Source organism: Ctenopharyngodon idella, chromosome 23, assembly GCF_019924925.1.
Source record: "Ctenopharyngodon idella isolate HZGC_01 chromosome 23, HZGC01, whole genome shotgun sequence".
Taxonomy (NCBI): Eukaryota; Metazoa; Chordata; class Actinopteri; order Cypriniformes; family Xenocyprididae; genus Ctenopharyngodon; species Ctenopharyngodon idella.
In genome coordinates this window covers 10,784,757-10,808,212 of record NC_067242.1, presented here as the reverse complement: position 1 = coordinate 10,808,212, position 23,456 = coordinate 10,784,757, and the positions used below count along the sequence as shown (strand labels likewise).

Here is a 23,456-nt window from a genome sequence, read left to right as displayed (position 1 = left end):
GTGGTGGTTTAACTAGGGCATTAGAACAGCTCTTTCATCACACTTGGCAGAATGTTGCCAAATTTGCATCACACATGTTTCTATATCTCAGGACAGGCGCCAAACCATCTTGGCAGTACAAGAGAAGGAAAATATGATTATTCGGCATCTGTAAAGGTGCCAAGAGGCAGTTTAATCCACAATACATTGTTGTACTATACATGACACCCACACATATAATGAAAATGCAATTTCTTCTACTCACCACCAGAGAGCAGTCAGTCTACATAGTGGTGTGATTGTGATTTTGAGCAGGAACTACAATACAAGCACAGATTTGATACAGCATTCTTATACTTTCCACTTTCCAAATAGAACATAATTCTGTAGGCAGATTATTACAATAAATTTTATTTTCATGTTGACTATTTAACAAAAACTATAGTTTATGGTTCCAGGATCCAGATCCATCATCACAGTGACATGATTTTCCTGCATCTGTGTCACTCTCCACCCTCCACTTCATTAGGTCACATGTGGAAAGGATTCCATTCTCCAAGCCTTTTCCTGAGGAAATAGAGAGTGGGCTAACTTAGCTAACATATACAGGAAAAATGAAACAGGCCTGACTACAGGAATGTGATTATGTAAAAGCTTCTTTGAGCTTTAATTTTTATTAATAGTCTGTGCTGTCTGACAATGTACAATGTGAAATTTCTCCAGCTGCCCGAAGATATTTATGAGTGTCAAGTTATATCTCTGGAATCAATTTTGGGGCCTCAGGAGGGAAACATTGGGAGTAGATATGTTAAATCAAACTCAATTTTATATTTCGCCAGTACTCACCTCCATGGTCATGTAAAAAAACTTATAATACATAATTGTTAATTAATATTTTTATTTTTGTATTTTAAAGTTTTGAAATGAAATGAAAATGACAAATGTTGCTTTGTAATTTTAAGTTTTATATATTTTATTTCATTTGAAGTAATGAAAAAAATATTTTATGGTTTAAGTTTTAGTTAACTATAATAACCCTGGTGTGGATATCTTGACAGGCTCAATTTTATGTAAAAATAATGACATGCTAAAGTACTTTACGGAAAATCCCCAGCCTTTGTTGGCCAAGTTAACACATCCAATTCCTATAAATCTCTGCATGTGAAGTAGATAATAGCTAACACTTCTGTCTGTTGATGCCAAAAAGAAACTGCCTTAGTTTGTTCCTTTTTCTCATCATTCATGCAGAACACGACAGAGATCATTTCACTGGCTTCAGACGCACAGCAAAACATACTGTCATATGGCTGAATTGGCGAAATCAGAGCAGGAGGGATAAAGAAATGCTCTGTCAGACCATGAGACAGAAATAAATCAAGCATCGAGTGCTCCTTAGATCGTAGCCTGTATATAAGTCGACATATTGACTGACACGGGAGTATTTAAAATAAGGCTATTAAATCAAATATTATAAATTAATTCAGAATAAATATAATAAATAGTACTTGACCAATAAAAAAAGCTGGCTACCACAATGCTAAGGTGTTTTGGCTGTCAAAAATGTCCATGCAGCAAAGCGTGCCCAACTTAAACCCATTACGAAATCTGCATGGAGAAATATTTCTCTCTCACATGAAAATCCCAATTGGTCCCAATTGAAATGGATTTCACCCACGAAAATTCATGAACAGCACTAAATGTTACTGCGCCTTAAAGGGATAGTTCACCCAAAAATGAAAATTTGCTGTTAATGTACTCATCCTCAGGCCGTACAAGATGTAGGTGACTTTTTTTCTTCAGTAGAACAGTAAAGAAGATTTTTAGCTAAAATCGTGGTCCTCTGTGATTCATATAATGGAAGTCAATGGGTGCCGTCACTTTGAGATTCAAAAAAACGTATGCAGACAAAACAAAATTAATACCCGTGACTCCTGATGATACATTGAGGTCTTAAGAAGATACATTCAGTCATTAATTACTCACCTTCATGTAATTCCAAACCCGCAAGAACAAAAATTAAGATATTTTTGATGAAATCTGAGTTTTTTTGTTATTTCCCATAGAAAGCAACGAAATTACCACATTCAATGTCCAGAAAAGTAGTAAAAACATCATTAAAACAGTCAACATGACTACAGTGGTTCAACCTTAATGTTATGAAGTGACGAGAACACTTTTTGTGCGCAAAAACAAAACAAAAATAATGACTTTATTCAACAATTTCGTCTCTACCCTGTCCTTTCTATGGGAGATTTTAAAAAAACCTCTCGGATTTTATCAAAAATATCTTAATTTTTTGTGTTCCGAATATGACTTAGGGGTGTGGGACGACATGAGGGCGAGTACTGACAGAAATTACATTTTTGGGTGAACTGACCCTTTAAGAAACTATGAAAAGTCAATCTTCCCGATTGAGATCACGCATATATAGGTTGCTGCATCCAGAATAGCACAAGTAAGTACAATTTTGATGAACAATACAACACGCGCGTCTTCCCTCTCTGTTGTCATGTCACGTGTGAGTTAAGTCAAAGACTATAGAATAACACAAGACGTGTCACTCGTATTGTTTTGAATGTGAGAAAGTGCAACGCGCAACATGGCGGAATAAGTCCCGCCTTCTAAATAAGAGCCAATCGCCGTTTGGTAAAGTCATCGCGTCACTGCAGCGGCCGTTAGAAGGTCCGGTTCCTATAGAAACAGTCAGACTCGCGCTCCCTATAGAGACGCGCAGTAAGGTCTGCGCATTAGTTTGATCAAGCCTGAAAAAATGCCTTTTTTGTCATGATTCAAGCGTTCAGAAACAAAAATTTATGAGATAGTTGTTGTCAGATTTCACTGGTGATTGCAAATATTAAATTTAATCGAAAGCTTGGCAAACAGCTTTAGAGGATTTGATGTTTCCCCATTCAAAGAGATGGGAGCTACACTTGCATGCCCGAGAGGCGTTTCAAAGATGGCCGCCGAGTGAAATGACTTGTCTTAAAGGGACTTTGGTTAAGTTTGCACTAGCGCATACGTTATTATGCGACAGGAAGCTCGCGCTCCAGTTGTGAATTCGTTCAGGACCATTTGCCAAGGTTGTGGATTAGAGGTAAAATGTTCTAAATAATGTTCAGTTTCTTGCTTAGACCGATCGTTTTGTTTCTTAAAGGCAGGAACACACCAAGCCAACGGTCGGCCGTCGGGCAGTTTATGTTCGTCGGCCGACTAAGTTTTCTCAGTGTGTTCCGCACCGTCGGCTGAAGTTGGTCCTCGTCTGCTTTTTTTCGTCCGATTCGACATGTTGAATCAGCATCGGAGCTTGTCGGGCCATCTGATCATTCTGATTGGCTGTTCAGCTACTGCCACTTGCTGGTACGGAAAGGCATTTCATCTTACGCAGGCGCAGAACAGACGTGCTACTTGGCCGTCGGCTGTCGAGCGTCGGTTTGGTGTGTCAGGGCAACTTTGGACCCAGATGCTGCTGACGTGAGCCAACCCCGCAGTCTGCTTTCGTCACCACTAGTTCGTCGGCATCGGTTTGGTGTGTTCCTGCCTTAAGACCTCAATGTATCGTCAGGACCCACGGGTATTAATTTTGTTTTGTCTGCATAAGTTTTTTTGACTGTAAAAGTGATGGCACCCATTGACTTCCAGTATATGAATCACAGAGGACCACGGTTTCAGCTAGAAATCTTCTTTACTGTTGTACTGGGGAAAAAAGTCACCTACATCTTGGATGGCCTGAGAGTGAGTAAATTAACAGCAAATTTTAATTTTTGGGTGAACTATGCCTGTAAGTATGAGCAACAACAATGTTGCTTTAGTAAGAACCACTAACTAATCAAAACTAGTTCTGTTCATTCTTGAAAGCCTAAGCAAAAACTGATTGTTTGACCAGAGGAACATTCCTCCTTTAAAGGAGAACAGGCTCAGAGTTACAGACAACCCTCTGTTTGGGTCAACTCCATCTCAGTCCAGCACTCTGAAAAAAATACTGATGTGTGTGAGAGAGAAAAAGAGCAGTGGTTTATGCACTCATAGCAAGGTTATGTAATGTTCCAGAACCTTTGCATTACTCAGACCAGAGAGGTCTGAGCTCTTCAGCTGAATTCCTCTTTAACAAAGCCATTCAAAATGGCTCTCATGCAACAGACTGGACTCCTTGGCAAGATGCCAGCCAGCCAGCCGCCAAAAAAAAAAAATAAATACAGTAGGAAAGTCTGTTTTCCTTCCAGTGGATTCACTGCCAAAGTGAATGGCGATTTCCTTTCTACCACTTTGTCTCAGATTTTGTTCACATGTGTGCTACTCTTCCCTCTCGACATGCGAGGACATTCCTCACTGGCTGGTGATTTATCTAGAGTACTTTTATAGAAATTGAGAGCATGTCATAATCCCCAGGGCCATAAATGCCTGTTGTTGTAAATCTAAAGATAATGCATCTGCAAATGTGTTTCCATTGCTTTCAGATGATATCCACCAATGCGTTACATCTAAAATCTTGAAAAACAACGTTCCAAATAGACCAGAAATATGTTTTGCAGTAAGTAGAGAGCGCTTTTAAGTTCAAGTCACATGGATTACTTTAATGATGTCTTTACTACTAGCTGGCTAAGGAGGGACAGAAAGCTCTCAGATTTCATCAAAAAGATTTTCATATGTGTTCTGAAGATGAACTAAAGTCTTACAGGTTTGGAACGACATGAGGGTGAGTAATAAATGACAGAGTTCACCCAAAAATAAAAATTAACACTTTAAGTCCTGAAACATTCCCCATGTGTGGTTTCCACTGTATGGCCTCTGATGAAGTCCAGGACGATTATAATTCAGGCCTGTTGCTGTTTTCCGCCTGTTAATAGAACAAACTAGTTGACTAATTGGTTGTAAAACAGAGGAAGTCTTACCTTCTCTTTTATAAGCTGACTAAATGGGAGAAGGTTCACATCATGCTGGAGAAATGTGGCCTTCATTGTTCAGAAGCTGATGTCATGAACTTGCGGCATAGTTTACAGGTAGTCCAGAAACGCTCTCACTTTGCCTTTGTCTGCTTGGGCTTCGGTACATATGAAAATTAGGTATACTTTGAGCTTCATAAAGATAACATATGATTCTCAACTCAAATCCAGCTGTTTTAGATTAACGGGAGGTACTATAACAGAAACTCCTTTTAATTAATAAAGAAAACCTTTGGCATTTCAACATACAGCATGATTTTCCTTCACTCCGCTGAGAAAAGATCCCTCCCTTTCAGAGTTGGATATCTGGGGGATAAATTGAGATGGCTAGAGGCCACTGGTTTGGATTTGAAAGCAGAAGAATCAATACTGAACTCTTCGTTCTGAAAACCGTAGAGTCTGAGCGGCCAGGGAATGTGAGCGTTCTGCTAAAAAAATATCCACAGGCATGTGAGGAAGTCTCAGATGTCACGGACACATGGTTTCAGCTTGTATCCAGGGAAATTTAAACTGGGAGAGAGCTGCTATAAACCGTCTGTGGTTCTCATTAAAGCCCACTACTCAATCTTTCACCTATAATAATGATCGTAATAATGTGTAATATACATTTAAATTGATGAAATGGTTTGCTTAAAAGAAAACTGAGACAATTTGAGCACAGACAAAACATTTTAATGCATTCCTAGAGCAAACGCAGCCAGATTTTTACCAAAACGGGCAGCTTTAGATCAGCTTTTTTGCTTGAACCCATTTCATATTGGCCTGGAGAGTCACACAAACAAACAAACTTCGCCCACGTATTCTCACTGGTCTTTCATCAGGCCTGTTTTCTCACCAGCGAGGAGTGAATTCCATGGTGATCAGCAGTCACAATTCCTCCAAGCGTGCATCAGTATATCTTTGTTCTTCATCCTCTCCCCCCTCTGTTCATTCCAGGCTGGTTGCAGTGAGGCTCAGCTCGAGGAACTGGGGTGATCTGCTAATGAACTCCAGGCTGTTTCCACTTCTTTTATTCTTTATTGTTTTTGGGTCCACAACATGCCTCTCAGCAGCTGACCACCTTTATTTTATTTCTTTTTTTTTGGGACATAAAATCAATAGACAGCTACTTTTATCTCTGTGAAGTATTACATTCAGCAAAGCTCATATCTTACATTACTTTTTGCATCACATTTTAGTGGATTTATAATCATATACTATATGTTATATGGATGCTATGGTGTTCTGGATATTTTTAGTGCATTACATGCTTAAAGGGAAAATTCCAAACTGGTAAGACATTCGTTCATCTTCGGAACACAAATGAAGATCTTTTTAATGAAATCTGAGAACTTTCTGTCCCTCTATTGACAACCTACGCAACTACCGCATACAAGCGCTAGAAAGGTAGTAAGACATCATTAAATTAATCCATGTGACTCCAGTGGTTTAACCTCAATTTTATGAAGTGACGCAAGTGCTTTGTTTGCACAAGAAAAACATAACTTATTACTTTATTTACAAAAAAAACATAATTTATTACTTTATTTACAAAAAAAATATAATTTATTACTTTATTTACAAAATATTAACCTCCAATTCGCGTTCACAAGAGCACCACAAGACGCATGCGTGTCGTGTTGACGCGAGAGCATACGTTGTTGCGTGAATGCACTTTGGAGATTAAAGGTAGGGTAGGCAATTTCGGAGTGGCTAGCAATAGCAAGCTAGCTATGAAAGCAGCCCTCCTAAAGCCACGCCTCCTTCAAAACACATGAACGCACACAGCAGAGTTTACAACAGAGTACGGCGTTAAATTACCTCATGTCTCAAAGCACATAACATTCCAATAATAAGGAACGTAAACAACTTACAAAGCTCTTACCTGTACCATGTGACTGCTGCAGATTCATTTTGGCGTTGATAGTGCTCACACAGGCATAATCCACATTTACACGGGTATTTTTATAAACATTATAGTTTTTCCTCCTTCGTTTAAAAAAATCTTGTCCACACAAAAACATGCTATGAAGCGCTGTCAAGAGCAGGGTTGCCAGGTTTTCACAACAAAACCCACCCAACTGATACACAAAACTAGGCCAGTCATGTTCCGGGAGGTGAAATCCGCTTTTTGGCGGGGTTCCCCTGGTAAAATTCACATTCCAGGGGCTAAATATCATGTTATTTGGGGTCACTTCAACCCACGGACATGAAAAACAACCCGCGGCAACAGTGTTAAAGTAGCTCAATTCCGCGGGAAAACCGCAGACTTGGCAACACTGGTCAAGAGCATGCCAAAACAAATGATGGCAATAAAACCTTAACCGTAAAGCCATGTTGGCCAACCAGAAGGAGATAGCGGCGCACAATCTGATGTCAAACAAAGGAGATAACAGCACACACTCCGACATCACAAGCCAAAATCTCCGGTTTCATCGGCTACACAGCAACACTACAACCGGAGTTTCTGAAAATTTTCACCCTGGCAGGAGTTTTCAAAAAGTTTCAGTTTCAGTGATCTGATACTGCATTTGCGTGTGGACAAACGGCCAAACCGCATAGAAAAAGCTGCGGTTTTGAAAATACCCGTGTTCGTGTGGACTGGACTTTAGAAACTCATAAATCAGAGTCTGAGGACGTGAACAGCTCCGGGTAGAACGTCACAGATTGCATCTCGTAATTACGGTTACAACATGGCATGAACGCAGCCTATGCTCGTTGTTTTCGTTCAGGAGGAACTGTAAAATATGACTGCTGTTTGTTTACGGCGCCCAGTGACTGTCTACAACGCGCTGAAGACGTGTGATGTCTGCGCAAGCAGGTTGCGCGGAGGAATGGAAATACATATGTTGATAGGCAGGTGGGACATCGTATGCAATGATTGGACGATCATTTTTTGATCCTGAGACTTCCACAGAAGATATACATGTTTTAATATTTAGACCACTTCTATTATTGATTGCTATCAGGATGTGAAGAGAGTTTCAACCAGTATACAAAAAAATGTTTATAAAACAAATTGCCTACCCTACCTTTAAAGGGGACATATGAAAATCTGACTTTTTCCATGTTTAAGTGCTATAATCGGGTCCCCGGTGCATCTACCAACCCAGAAAATGTGAAAAAGGACAACCCAGTGACTTTGTTTTGGTAAGCCTTTCTCTGCAAGCATGTAAAAAAAAAAAAGCCAGCCATTTTGTTTTCGCAAGCGACAACGGTGTACCAGTAACACTGGTCCTGGAGTGCAGCTTTCCTGCACAGTTTAGCTACAACCCTGATCAAACACACTTGAATGTCTTCAGGATTACTAAAGCTACGTGAAGGAAGGTGAGTTGGGTCGGAGCAAAACATCCACAAAATACATGCCACGCCTACATGATCTGATATGCTGCATCACGAACAGTTTGTAATGATCCATTTTGAGAGTTATATTTGCTGTGTGAGCTTCTCCTGTATTATTTATGCCTCAGTGTATTGGAATCACGAGCTTGGAGGCAGGGGAGCACAAGCTCATTTGCATTTAAAGGTACACACACCAAATCAGTGCATTTTTTCCCCCACCCAAAAATAGGCAGTTAAAACATGGTATAATAAAAAATCCATGGGGTATTTTGAGCTGAAACTTCACAGACACACTCTGGGGACACCTGAGACTTATATTACATCTTGTAAAAAGGGGCATAATAGGTCAATATTTTGTAATACTTTAATGATCTCCTTACTACTTTTCTGGGGCTTGAAAGTGATAGTTGCGTAGGCTGCCAATGGAGGGACAGAAAGCTCTCAGATTTCATTAAAAAGATCTTCATTTGTGTTCTGAAGATGAACGAATGACTTACAAGTGAGTAATTATTGGCAGAAATTTCATTTTTGGGTGAACTAACCCTTTAATACTTAGCTTGTTTGAGCAATAATAATAGTGATGCTTGCCTTCGCAAACACCACTAACTACCTCAAGACACTCTCTAAAGCTTTGGCACAGTGATGATTGCACATGGTTTTGGCCCCTGAGCTCCTCAAGACCCGACAGGGTGGCATCGTTAGCAGCGTGACGCAGCATACAAAAGCTGCAGCACCGGTTAAGTTCCCGTCTGCCTTTAAAGGCTTTCTGTGGTTGCTGCGGTAACAGTCTTTTTCAGACCTTCTCTATAATTGAGTCTTGCGTTTTTGTCCCGGATTCCACAGCCAGCACAAAGCGCTGATTATGCCGGAGTAACTTAGTCGGGAGGGGCAGGGGGCAGCACTTGAGTGAATGCCATTGCTTTCTCATGAAGCCGATTGGATGCTTGGTCACTGTCCTGTACGCACGGTTGTACTTTTATGCGGTCCTCCCCTCATGTGGACCCACTTACTTACACAATAGCAGTTTAAGCGAGTTCACTGACACCCAGATTTAGCACTAACACGTTACTTAAATTAGTAGACTCAGTTCTTCATTTTTGACTGCAACCACGAGTGTTTTTCTGAAGCAATGACTACATATTGAAGAGAATTCTTACATTTCATTGGCCCAAATCTCTATGGAAACAGAATAATGTTTTGGCATTCAGTTACATATCTCGGAATGACCCAGAATGCAACATGCAACTCTAACATGTTATTTGCTGCACATATAAATCCTCTTCTGATCTCGATCCAAGCCTGCAGCCTCAACCCAGCTCAAACTAGTCCAATACTTCTGGAATATTCCATTATGAGCCCCATCACACCGTTTTACCATTCCATCGTGCTTCGGTTGACACTGCGGCCCATGAGAATGGAGAAAGGTCATGGCATGGGAAGCGTAATTCAATTCAGCGGTGCGCTACCCGTTCCAAATCCCTCCATGGACGTCGGCTGAACTCTGTAAAGTCATCAAGTGCAGCATTTCACTAACTTAATTGAAGGTTTAGATTGCAAAGATGCAGACGCTTTTTTTTTTTTCCATTTCCCAGGACACAAACAAATGAGTAATTCATTTAAAAACTAAAATCTAAAAGAATATGACACATACAAGCACAAAATGCAGAAGTTCCATGAATTGCTGCACAGACACTGACTTGCTTTACTTTAGATTCTGGTTTTCACCGCTTTGTGTGGTTATATAACTGTTTCCAGAAACTCTGGGCTATCGACACAAGGAGCAGCTTCCAAACGCCTCTGAGGCTAGCCTCAAAAACACAAGATTTATGGCTCCGCTGTGATATTTGGGCAGAGTCAGCGCACATCTGAGGCTCCGTGCCACTTCAATTCACCCTAATAAAGGATACAAGAGCAAAGAACCAAATAACAAAATCAGGGCTGTTTCAGAAACCACACCTCAGCTTTACAAAGCAACAGCAAAGAACTATGACGACTAGGGAAAAATGTGTTATTTAATCCTGATAAAAACAAAATCAATTAGGATTTATAGATTATCAAGCAGCTATTTTTAAATTTAAATGCTATAATGGGTCAAAACAATAGACATACATGGAGAACCGAGTATTGAAGACATTCAATACTTTATTTATAACATAAAATTTATTCATAAAAGAACCATATAACAAGGTTTATAATGAAAAGCAGGGCAATAAATACAATGGGGAAGAATTTTTTCCGACATTATGGCACAAAAAAACTAAGCAATAGCGGAATGTTTTCGGTCGTCCAGTCAGCTAATCTTTAAAATGCTAACATTTGTAGCTTGTAAAATTTCCAGGCATTTGGAATTCTAAAAGGAATGACTTAGGAAGGAATGTCTTCGGAAGGCTTTCAGTCCATAGCAGTCTGTAATGCGTTGGTGCAGAGCGGGATTTCAGTGGTGGATTAGCTTTAAAACTATACTGATTTTCTCTGTGATGCAAGGCCAAAAAAAACCCTCAACAGACAAGGGCGAAGGACATAAAACAAAGAATCGTACTGCAAAACTAGAAAATTCTCTTTACAGGTCTCCATACTTCATAAAAAACACTTTAAAAAATTGTAAAAGATCAGTTTCACCATTGTTAATGTGCAGTCACATTAGCGATATTTCAGCGAAATTTTGCGGGCAAAAAAAGGTCCATTGTCTCTTATCAATAGCGTAGCGATGTATAAAACACTCAATTTTAAACCAAGCAGCTTGAACATGATTGAAATCTGCTTGAGGAACATTTTTGCCCCAATAGGATGGATTTCTATTGCAATGACTGGATTTTGCCCGCAAAATTTCACCTGAGCTATGGTAAATGTGACAACACCTCTAGGATGGCAGATCTTAGATATCTCACCACTCACGATCATTTTACCCAAACACATGCGCTGGGAGGGGAAGGGTAACTGTGAGAAGCAAAAAAGGCATTGCAAAAAACTTGCTCTGTTGATATACATTGTGTTAATACTGCTTTGACTAACAGCGCAGCACAGTTCTCTAGTAGTCGATGCCCTGGTCGTTGTAGTGCCCTCTGTACTCATCGTGGTATTCGCCCTGGTACTCCTCCTCCTGATATTCAGCCTGATAGTCACTATCGCTGATTTCTGAGCCATTCGTGCCTGTGCCTTGGCTGCCATTGGCGTGGATCATTGGCTCCGTGGGGGTGGCGCAATACTTGGGGTCGTAAACCTGCCGTCCCAGCCCGTACACGCTCATGCCCTTCTGAGAGGCCACCTTATTGGTTCCCATTTGCAATGAGATAGTGGAGTTGTCCACTGGTTGCAGAGCAACCTTCTGGTCATAGATGTCCCTCCTGGTGCCTGGGGCAGACATACCAGCCTGAAGAGAGACAGACACAAAGAAAAACATGTCATTTTTGATAACTTGACATGACTTGACAGAACTTGACAGACAAAGTCTGCCTTTGGGTGTACCTGGCTGGCTCCTTTATTGGTGCCCATTTGCAGGCTGATGGTGGTCTGGTCGTAGGGTTTCTCTGTCTGTGTCTTGGGGTCGTAAAGGTGTCTCCTGGTCCCGTAGGCGGTCATACCAGCCTGACTTGCGCATTTGTTGGTTCCCATCTGAAACGAGAGTTAGAAACACTTCAAAAAGTGCTTCAATAATCACCTGTAGATGATCCTAGATGGTCAGCCTTGCTTTCAAATCAACCTTAATCTTTATGAACTACTCCCAGAAGCACATCTGCACTGATACTAGTTGTTTGGTTCTAGATTTGGTTTTGTAATTAAAGGGTTTTAGGTTCAAACCCCACAATGGGCGATTCTTTGTCTATCACTATTGTGGACTTGAGTAGCTGCCTAACCTGAGGTTATTTCAGTCGCTTTGGATAAAAGCAGTAGCTAAATGAGTAATTCGTAATGCGTCTTCCCTTCTTGACCCATCACAAATCAAATGAGGTAACACTGCGGTCAAGCTTCCTTTAAAAACAATGATATTCATGCAGAAACATTAAAGGTGAGGTGTTGCAGGAAAAGGGTTTATAACCTGAAGTCCGATGACACACTGGCCAGCCTTCATCTTCTCGTCATCAAAATGTCTCTGCTGCTTGTCTGCGTATTTCACACCAATGTCGACATTTGTTTCCATGCCTTTGGTCTTTGCCTGTTAAAAAAGAAATAAACGTCTCATAGTTTTTTTTTTGTGATTGCACATTAAACCTATCAACCAAATGCCATCATTTTACTCAAGGAAAGCATTTCTTTATTTATAATATTTCTTTAAATCACTTTTTACTTTTTATTAATAAGGGCTTTACCGAATACCGAACAAAAGACGGAAGGTTTAGCAGACAGTGTTGGGAGTAATGTATTACAAGTAACGCAAGTTACGTAATCAGATTACTTTTCTCAAGTAACTAGTAAAGTAGCGCATTACGTTTAAATTTACAACAAAATATCAGAGTTATTTTTTTTAAATAAGTAACGCAAGTTACTTTGTTTTCCCATATATTATTGACTGACACCTCTCTTGTCCCTATGTTGAGAGAAATCAGAAGTAAGTGGAGAGGTGTTGTGTGCGCTGTGATGGTTATTGTAGTTCAAGACTAAATGAGAGCATACGTTTACTCATATCACTTGCACAAAAACGGATTCAGTGTTCCTTAAAATGTACAAAAACAGTGAAACGCAATTCACTTCACTTTTGGTCTGAAAGGGCCTTTACATTTGCCAAAAATAGAACTTATTTTGTTGTTACAAAACAAACAAGCAAGATGAGCCCAGATTAAAAAAAATAACGCAAAAGTAATGTAAAGCATTACTTTTAAAAGTAACTTTCCCCAAAACTGAAGGACTAGTAAACGTACCATACTGGCCAAAGCAAGAAGTGTGGTCTGGACTTGTGTCATGTTCCCATTTTCGAAGAGGTCGTTGGCTTCGAAGATGTCATTGGGCTTCAGCCCGTAGGCTAGGATGGCTTTGATGAAATTTCCAAGGTTCTCTAGCTGAGGGAACAATGGTAACAGTAAGGGTATGTTTCTCAGAAAAATCATTGGGACACCATATTTCCAGATAAAAGAGTTAGAGATGAATCAAAGATGCATGAATGGGTCCATTTATTCTTACAGATTCTTCAGAGCTTTTATACTAAAGTGTCCATCTGCAGTTGTTAGGAGCTTCTGCTTTGTGCATCATGTTTTCTCAGCTGCCTGTCCTAGTATTTGCCAATAATTTGATTTGAACACTGTATTGTAAGTCACTTTGGAAGTAAAACGCTTCTCACTTTTTTAAAGGGGCTGATCTGGATGAAAACAAAGACCTCAAGAGTCTCTGAAACATTTACCTTATGCCAGTTTAACTGTGTATGGTTTATTTTCTTTATCGATCCAGGCTGCAGCTTGTTTATCAATCTGAAAAGAATAAAAACAGAATCATTTCAATTAATTTTGTTTTCCATAAGCATCACATATATATATATATATATATATATATATATATGTATATATAAATAAAGATCAAGCGTGTAATTTCAGTGCTACTAGCATCACCAAATGAAATTGAGAAAATAATGATTGTTTCAAATGGTCAGTCAAATAGATAGTCCCGCCCCTCATGTCATTGGTTGAGCAACTATCATTACATCTGGCCGAGACGCTCAAACAAGCAATGTTTTGATAGTCTCCTAGCCTGAAAAATCTGGTGTTTAGTAGGTTTAGCTGGTCAGACAAGTGGTCTCCCATTCTGACCAGCTGAGAAGTGCCCAAAACCACTCTAAAAACAGACCAACTGGGAATAAATCCCAGCAAACTAGCTTAGGCTGGTTTAAACTGTTTTTTTTTTGTTTTTCAGCAGGGAAACCTTGCCCACATGGCCAAGTATATTTGTGTTTACCAACTCACTCGCACAGTATGACGCCATCCTTGAGGCCTTTCTGAAAGCTGTCTCCGATCGGCATGCCAGTCACCTCCTCGATCCAGAAACGAAGCTCCTCTTCCTTCTGTAGGTCATATTTCTGTGCAATCTGTAAGAAGAAATAAGCCAAACAGTGAGTCGGCCAATACACATCAGTCAATTATGAGTCAAACCGGCTCTGCGGGATCAGAGTTACATGTTTTGGATAATTTTCCTTTAGATTCTATGGTTATGTGTCACATGCTTATCTCACCTACTGTAATGTCAATACACTTTGCTGATCCTCGCACACAACGTGTTTGACTTAAAAACAAATGACGCAGAACCAAAACAGCATTTTGAAATGCCTCTATGTCTGTTAAAAGCTGCGTAAGAGCAAACGAAAAATCAAATGCAGCTTATTTAAATCAGATTGCCAATAAAAAACTCTTTTCTGGCTTAATTTGGATTTTTCCTTTATGAATAGAACTGTTTGCCTTTAAAGCATGTGATTCAACGCCGTCATGCGATTCCGTCAGCAACAGAGCATAAAATCCCCACAAAGAGTCGCCGCATGAATCTATTCTGGCCGTTTCGCTCTTTCTCAGGATTTTTCTGACTGTAAATAGCACCGTTGACCTGCTGACATTGAATAATGTGCTCAGAACGGACAACTATGACTAACAACAGAACAAACTAGATGTTTAAAAAAATGCCTGAATGAAATGAGAGAGTTGTTTGTCTGTGCAAAAGTATGCTACGGCATTTGCTAAGGTATTCGGAGGGTTTTTTAAGTGCATTGCTATGGGGTTGCTAGGTAATTGCTTACTGGTCAAAAGAGCCCATTCTTGTTTCAGTGACATTCTGGTCATAAATATGGCCTCAGTTGCGCCTTTAATGGATGTTTAGTTTGTTTACCGTCCAGTAGGTGATAAAGTAAGTCTTAGAAAAGTAATAGCACACCTCTACTTAACAAGCTGCATGATTTGAGGCCTCAAAGTTTAATAGTAGGGTTTAGTAAGTGGTTTATTCAAATAGTTAATGGTAAAAGCTAAGCATGCCTTTGCAAGCACTTCTAATTAATACAGACCCTCAAAGTATTTTTTTTTTCTTCTTCATGAGTGCTAAACACTACTTCAGTTTCAAGTATAAACCTTCAAAAACAGTTTACATGATATTTTATTATGTAAATAAATAAAAGGACATTAAATACTTCAGTCTCAACATTTACAGCAAGTTTAAATGCAGCTATTAATAAAAGTTCCAGGAAATAGATTTTATCACAGAGGCTCCACTTCAAGTTCAGTGTTCAGGGTCAGGCTGTACAAAGACAAATCATGAGAGAGAGGGACAAAGAGACATAGAGGGAAAACGGGTCCAGATGAAGAGGCTCCTGGAGACAGAGGCTCCTGGAGATGTCTCACTATCCAGCCAAAACATGATAAGAGCTGTCCTCATGTCCTTCAAGAAGCTTTCCAGCACAAACACAGTCCTAACCCATCAGATTTTTCACAGAGACACTTCCTTAGTCCTCTTAGTGTTTAGTTTTTGTTTTAGGTTCTATGCTAATTGCAAGACATTCCTTTCTTTCTCAGAAGCAGAGGGAATGTGCGCTAACAATAGCAATATTTTTTGGTCATCATGTTAATATTAAAGGGATAGTTCACCTAAAAATTACTCACCCTCATGTCGTTCCAAAACAAATAAGACTTTTGTTCATCTTTGGAACACAAATTAAGATCTTTTTCATGAAATCTGAGAGCTTTCTGTCCCTCCATTGACAGCTACGCAACTACCACTTCGACGCTTCAACAAGTTCATAAAGAGATCGTAAAATGAATCCATATGAATTGAGCGGTTTAGTCCAAATTTTCTGAAGAGACTTGATCGCTTTATATGATGAACATATTGAATTTAGGCTTTTATTCACATATAAACATTCATCAACTCACACATTAGTTATGGTAAACGGAAGCTCAAGCAAGTTTGCTTGACATGTGCGAGAACCAATGAGGTTCATTCTCATGTGTTACGCAGCACGTTTGAGCTTCCGCAAGAACCAATGAGGTTCTTTCTCATTTTTTCAGGATTTTTTGATGAATAGAACATAATTTCTTTGTAACAGAATTTCTTGTAACATTGTAAATATCTTTACTGTTACTTTTGATCAATTTAATGCATCCTTGCTGAATAAAAGTATTTATTTCCATCAAAAATCTTACTGAACCCAATTATTTTTCAAGTAAACAACATTAATATGAACTTTACTAACAAGTCATTTTTAGGGTCAAATCAGGAAGAAATAGCCCCTTAGAGAACAATTTAACAGTTAAAGTGACTCTATGGTAATAATACCTTGATTACTGAACAAGTACCATGATCATACTATGGTATTATACCATTTAAACACAATGGTATTTGAATATGATACTAATTTAGAATCACAACATTTATGAAAGAGGTCTCAACAATGTTTCCAAATGTGCTCAGAATCACCAAAGTGATTTCAGTATGATACAATTAATGTTTCAGTTATAAACTCTTACTGTATGCCAACAATTGTCTCATTTGTGCCTATTTTTATTTCTCCTGAGGGATTTCAAGATATAGCTTGGGGCCCATAAACTTCCATAGAAGGTCTCTTAGCAAGCTGAAGATCAATCAGAAATCCACCCACACTAAAGCCCAGCAGTCAGAATGTGAGACCACTAGGAAAAAATGGTGTGTGGGGTGTTGTGGCAGTTCCCTTGTGCAATTTGAGGTCAGCCGAGATGACTTTTCTCCTATAATGACAGACAAAAAGCTAAACCGTACACAGTCTCTCATCTTTGAAGGACTGCAGTACTTTTGGTATGCTTCAAAAGAGCACGGGATGATTTCAGATGTAGTGGGAGACAAAGAATGTTATATCTCTGATATAATGAGCCATTGACTGGGGTGATTTATACTAGACATGAATCGGAAAATCAAAACTGGCAAAAGGAGGGGAAAGAACAGAAGAGCTCCACAGAGAGACTGAGGAAAGATTGGAGAACCATGTGCCTGTCTTGTCCTTCCTTCCAGTCCACTGGGAAACCAGCCAGTGGTAGAAAAAAAAAAAAAGAGAGAAAATGTGGAAAAGTGACCCTTGATGGAGATGTTGGAGGCATTTGCAGCAGAAGAAGAACATTCTGGAAGGTTGTGGGCTGATCCCACTGGAGTCCGACCTCTAGCTCTCCTCCCCCACTCATAATTCTGAGAGCTTACTGATGACAGCACAAAAACCGAGCAAACATCTGACTAAAAAAAGGTCAGCGAGTGAAAGGGCTCTCAATGTGACACGATCAATTCGACAAACAGTCCCTCAGAGATCGATAAAACAGTGATGACAATGGAGGAGGGGAGGGGTGACCTTTTCACCTTGGGTTTTTAAGCTAAAAACATATACAAACACAGAAATATATAGTTTAGCAACAAGAGAAACACATATACAATCCTCTTTGTTTCAAAAATAACAGCTTCTAAAGTCAGTTTACAGAATGATTAAGAATTCTGCAAACTATACCTTGCAAAAAGTTAAACAAAAGAACGCACTCACTTAACCTTCTTCTCGGACTAATTGTGAGTATTGTGCTGAAATCATGCGTGCCTACTTAATAGCATGTGAGCAACTAGTTCAGCCAGTATTAGGCAATATTTAACCATGAGCTGTGGAAATTCCCAGCGGAACAGACATGGAAACATTTGCTATACTATACCTGTGAATTCAACTGGGTTTTCAGATTTGAAAAAGAACTGTTTAAATCTCAAAATGCCAGACAACATTCATTCTGAAAAACAGTACGAACTAGATTTTTACATTTTGTGTTAAGGTGTTAATATTGTGTTAATATTCTTATTCAGCAATGCTAGGGAGGGCATAGCTAGATGATAGCTGAGTGGTTGCCAGGTTTGCATAACAAAACCAGCTCAATATATATTTAAATCCTGCCCAATCACTGCTAAAACTTGCCCAATCGTGTTCTGGAGGGTTTCTTGGGTAAAAATCGAGTTTTGGGGTCTGGTCGCTTCAACCTTGGAAAGTAGCCCAATTCCGCGGAAAAAACAATGATTTGGCAACACTGATGGTTGCTTTGGTGTTGTTAGGTGATTCCTAGGGTGTTCTGATTGGTTGCCAGGCCGTTGCTAGAAGACTGCTACAGTGTTTTGATTGGTTGTTAGGGCGTTGCTAGGTGGTTGCTAAGTGGTTACTTACTGGCTTCAGTCAAAAGAGCCTACCCTAACGAGATATATTTTTAATGAATAAAATGTGTGTAATATTCTGAACTGCAATTCTAGGGAATTGCTAGGTGATTACTAGGGTGTTCTGATTGGTTTCTAGGGCATTGCTATGCAGTTGCTAGGTGATTGCTAGAGTGTTTTGATTGGCTGCTCTGGGCTAAGTTAAAATCCATCCTAACTAGATTTTATGAAGAAAATGGTTGCTAGTGCATTTCAAGATGGTTGCTGCAGCATTACTAGTTGGTTGCTAGGATGTTTTCAGTCATTTCTAGTAGAGCTGCACGATTCTGGATAAATTGAGAATCACAATTTTTTTTTTTTTTTTTTTTTTTTTTAAATAGATCACGATTCTCCCACGATTTCTAACATACAACTAAATTAATAAATCTATTTAAAAATGATTTTTTTTTAAAAATCTGTTTTAATAAAAGATTCAATGACTCGCTCATAGACTTCACTTGTTTCATTACTGTCTGAATCAGCATTTTTGAACGAATCTCTTGAATGACAAATACATTTTTAACAGTCACTCGTCGCCACCTACTGGTGTAACGATGTAATTGATACAATCTTTATTTGAAACGTCACGTTTCAAAGGGTGATTAACTCTATTTTGATCGCTACTGTAGACATCAGTGTTTATATCTGAACTATAAACGTTTATCCCAGCTGTGATAATCTAAATTACTGCAAGATAGAAATAATGATACTGTGATGTTAAAAAAGACTTTATGAAGCCGTTTTTTATCTATACATGACAACTGCTCTCTCTGGCTCAGCAGATTTGAATGTTCGCTGTAATCGTACTTTTCAAAGGTTTAATAGAAATAGCTGAATCGTTGTAACTTAGGAATAAGATCACATGGGTGTTTGAATCGAGATTGATAATTGTGCAGCTCTAATTTCTAGGGTGTTCTGAGTGGTTGCTGATGTCCAATTGCATAGTAATAGCACTCCTCTTCTCAATAAACCGCATGATTTGGTATCATTCATGTGCGCCATGGGATGAGTTAAACACAAAGCGGTAATAAATATGAGACAATATCAAAACGACACACAAAAACCACAAAGCTGTTAAATGCTTCAGAGTGGGGGAAAAAAGTTTTGGCTAAAAGGCTTTCAAACCTTGAATAAATGTTCTTTTGAAATCTTTAAAAAGCCTTGACTGTGTTTACACTGTTATAAGATCCTGCTGAACAATAGACGGCAAACAATAGCCTCAGGAAAACACACTTTCCTGTTCTTCCTAAAATGGCAACACAGGGTTAAATCACTGTGGCCACACTTTGCAGAGCCTCATCCAATCCTAGAAAATATTGCTGATCAGCACATTGTGGGGAATGTAATGGCCCCTCACTGGGCCCGCTGCCCATCAGCAGTCACAGTATGGCGGTAAAAGTGTTTTTACGCTGAGGATCAAGATGGAATGTAGCATTAGAGAGTGACGGATCAAAGCCGTCAAGTTAACCAGGTCTGGGTTTACCTAAAAACCGCCGTGACCGCCCTATTCTGACCTTCGGCCTCTCCCAGGACAACGTGGATTGAGCTGTGGGCCAAGTTCTGGCGTATTTTCAAAGCTGCAAGACAGACATGCAAGCTAAGATAACTGCAGAATGAGATAAGCGTGAGAGCCAAAAATAATATAAATTTATTACAGCCTGAAAAAGTTTCCCAGGCCTGATAGAAGGTATCGGTTGAACCACATCCAAACATTTCAGGGGGAATTCCTGCATATTTAATGCTCTGACAATGGAAAAGTCTTGGAAGCAATGTACAAGACAATGTATTAAACTAACTACTAAACAGAGCTACCAAAATCAAAAACATTTCTATTAGAGCTGCACAATTAATCGATTCAAACACCCACACAATCTAATTCCTAAATGACAGCGATTCTCCTGTGTCTATTAAACTTTTGACAAAAATCACACCAGAACATTCAAATCTGTGTTCGCGCTGCCGATGAGCCAGAGAGAGCAGTTATCATGTATAGGTATGAAATCACTGTATGGTTATTTCTGTTACAAATATTCAAATTAACACAGAAGTACTGGGATAAAAGTTTATAGTTCAGATATAAACACTGATGTCTACGGTAGTGATCAAAATAGAGCAAATCACCTTTTGAAAGTAACTTACCGCTTCAAATAATTATTGTAGCAATTACACTGTTACACCAGTAGGTGGCAACAAGTGACTGTTAAAAAATGTATTTGTCAATGAATCATTCATTCAAGAGATTCGTTCAAAAACGTTGATTCATCCAGTAATGAAACAAGTATTTAGGAGCGAGTCATTGAATCATTCATTCAAACCAATTCAGTCAAATGAATTAAACATTTTTGAAAAGGGTTCAGCAAATAACATTTTGTCAGAACATCTAGTAAATTGTTATTTTGTTTAGTTGTCTGTTCAGAATCATGGGAAAAGTGTGATCTCTATTTATTTAAAACAACAAAAGAAAAAGTGATTCTCTATTTATCTACAATCGTGCAGCTCTATTTTGGAAGCAACGTACAAGACAATATATTAAACTAACAACTAAACAGAGCTACCAAAATCAAAAACGTTTCTAAAGAACACTGCCAATGGCTTCCAAAAGCTCTCATTCAGGAATGGTTGTTCTTCTATCTACTGTCTGGGGAAAACAACATGGTGAAAACAACTGATATGATTAATATAATGTAACACGAATGGCCACGATAAAAATAGGTCTTTAATTGACATCTCTTCCATGTGTAAAAATAAACCAGCCTGAACAATATCTTCACTGTGCTGAATTTAAACAGAGGATGATGCTTTGGCAACAAGCCCGTAATGAACGACCCGTTGTGTCTGCTGTTACATAACCAGAGAGAGTCATTAATTTGATTGGTAAAACATCCTTTCCATTATGTCATTTGTGGAATAAATCTATTTGACAAGGTGGCATGATTCATTGACATTTAAATGCTGATGTACTGGGAAACTAACATTTCTAAATCTCACGGTGAGCTTCGACTTCCCACATTTCCAAAGTTCAGCCTGCAGGAAAACAGACAGAAAACAGCTCTCGGCTTTCAGCAGAGCAAAAGCGCTGATAAAACTCAAGGAACGAGACAAACAAGTCCTCGGCAAGCACATGACCTATAAAAGGTTTGAAATAAACACGTTTAAGAACGTTCTCGTAGTTCTAGGTTAATACTGATTGAAAGGTAGGTATTTATAAAAAAAAGTATCCTTATAAAATGTGAACTTATTGAGTAATTTGAACTTATTATTCATTTAAAGAATCCTGAAAAATAGGTTCCAGAAACAAATATTAAGCAGTAACAACATTTTTTAACATTTATAATAATAAGAAAAGTTGCTTGCGCATCAGCATATAGAATGATTTCTGAAGGATCATGTGACACTAAAGACTAGAGTAATGATGATGAAAATTCAGGAATAAATTACATTTTAAATATATTAAAATAGAAAACAGTTATTTTAAATTGTAATAATATTACAGTTTTTACTGTATTTTGCTCAACCTGATGAGGCTTCTTTCAAAAAAACTGTCAATTTTACTAACCTTAAACTTTTGTATATGTGCTCAAAAAGTGAAATGCATTCATATATTTGCTATTTAAACATAAGGATTTTCAAAATGCTGAATATACATTAAATCGCTGAAGAGTCAGCACTGCAAGTTAGTTTTACTAGTATTACACAAGAACAAGTACTCGCCAGCTCTTTAATGCAATAAACCTCATAAGTGAACTTCAAAAAACGGACCTGTAAGCATGCAAAAAGGACACTTTTCCTGTAGCCTTTCACTGTCCAAACAAGTAAAATGGAAAATAAGTCATGGATTTAGAGGGGAAATGGTGTAATGGAACTACTTTCCACTAGAAAGTAGTTGCAATTTTAGACACATGCTTTTCATTTTACACATAAAGGACCCAAAAATTGGAATTCTGTCATCACTTATTCACTACTTGCGCATGTCTTTCCAAACCTATGTGACTTTCTTTCAGCTGCGTCACACAAAAAGTGAATTTTGAGCAACATCCTGTCCACTCTTTTCAATGACCACTGAAATTGCATGAGGACTGGGGCTCCAAAATGGCAAAAAAGCAACATGAAAGTATCATACATGTTCTGTCTACTGAAGCTATGATCATAAAAGTTCATGAGAGAAGTAGCGATTTGTGAATGAATCGTTCTTTTCATTTAATCAGTTCATCCAGTTTAACAAAACCACTTTGATGAAACAGATTTGAATCTTGAACTCAGTGACTCTGATGCAGCAGTTTACAGCTCACTGAAGAGAAGATTATCAGAGAATAACAACTTAAATATGTGTTTGTTTGTCACACAAAGCTATGGTATAGTTTCAGAAGACCAGGAATCTAGCACACAAGTTATAAGGACTACTTTTATGGTGTTTTTGCATTCTTTCTGAAACTTGAAACCTCCAGCTTCATTGCAATTCTCTCTTTGTGTTGATGAAAGGTCATAAAGGTTTGAAACAACATGGAAGGGCGAGTAAATAATGACAGAATTTTGACTTATGGGTGAAATATTCCTTGTAAAGCATCCGGCTATAAAAAGCAACATTGATTCATTGAGCTAAATAGGTCATTATTGCAATGTACACTTTGACAGATCAAAGCCATAAGCTGAATGAACCGGATTATACACATCACAGCTGTTCCGGCACTGTCGTCACATTTTAGGAATGCTTAAAATTCCAAGATGAAATCCTTACTTCCGAAGGGGTTGGATGAAAGAGACCTACCAGGATTGTTCACTTCAAAGGTGAAATATTAAATTCTTTACCAAAGAACCGTTTATTTTAATTTACCTGTTGAGCTGAAAACTAAGATTACTTAAATCTAAAATAGCACTGATGATGATATGCTTAGGAAATCTGAATGGGGGTGTCATTCTTTACGCTGATTCACTGGCTTTACGCATCTTATTGCATACAACATCCTGTCTGATCAATATGTGGGATGATATACAAATCACTACTAATGTTTTCTCAAAATGACCCTCCTGCTTCTTTTAATGAGGAAGTTTTCACTCAACAACATCTAGAATCAATTA

General features: G+C 38.6%; 1 protein-coding gene and 1 long non-coding RNA gene across 2 annotated transcripts in view; one reads left to right on the top strand and one right to left on the bottom strand.

Annotated features, from left to right (window-relative positions):
- Positions 1–10,362: 10,362 nt before the first annotated feature.
- cnn3a (calponin 3, acidic a) overlaps positions 10,363–23,456 on the bottom strand; it is a 13,859-nt gene continuing 765 nt past the window's right edge. Inside the window, exons 2-7 of the mRNA XM_051881582.1 lie at positions 14,129–14,250; positions 13,573–13,639; positions 13,097–13,234; positions 12,277–12,393; positions 11,706–11,852; positions 10,363–11,610 (exon numbers count right to left, since the gene is read on the bottom strand). Coding sequence (XP_051737542.1) covers positions 11,269–11,610; positions 11,706–11,852; positions 12,277–12,393; positions 13,097–13,234; positions 13,573–13,639; positions 14,129–14,250 — 933 coding nt within the window. The 3' untranslated portion in view covers positions 10,363–11,268. The remainder of the gene's footprint in view (positions 11,611–11,705; positions 11,853–12,276; positions 12,394–13,096; positions 13,235–13,572; positions 13,640–14,128; positions 14,251–23,456) is intronic.
- LOC127505783 (uncharacterized) overlaps positions 14,264–23,456 on the top strand; it is a 15,663-nt gene continuing 6,470 nt past the window's right edge. Inside the window, exon 1 of the long non-coding RNA XR_007927814.1 lies at positions 14,264–23,165. This is a non-coding gene — a long non-coding RNA (uncharacterized LOC127505783). The remainder of the gene's footprint in view (positions 23,166–23,456) is intronic.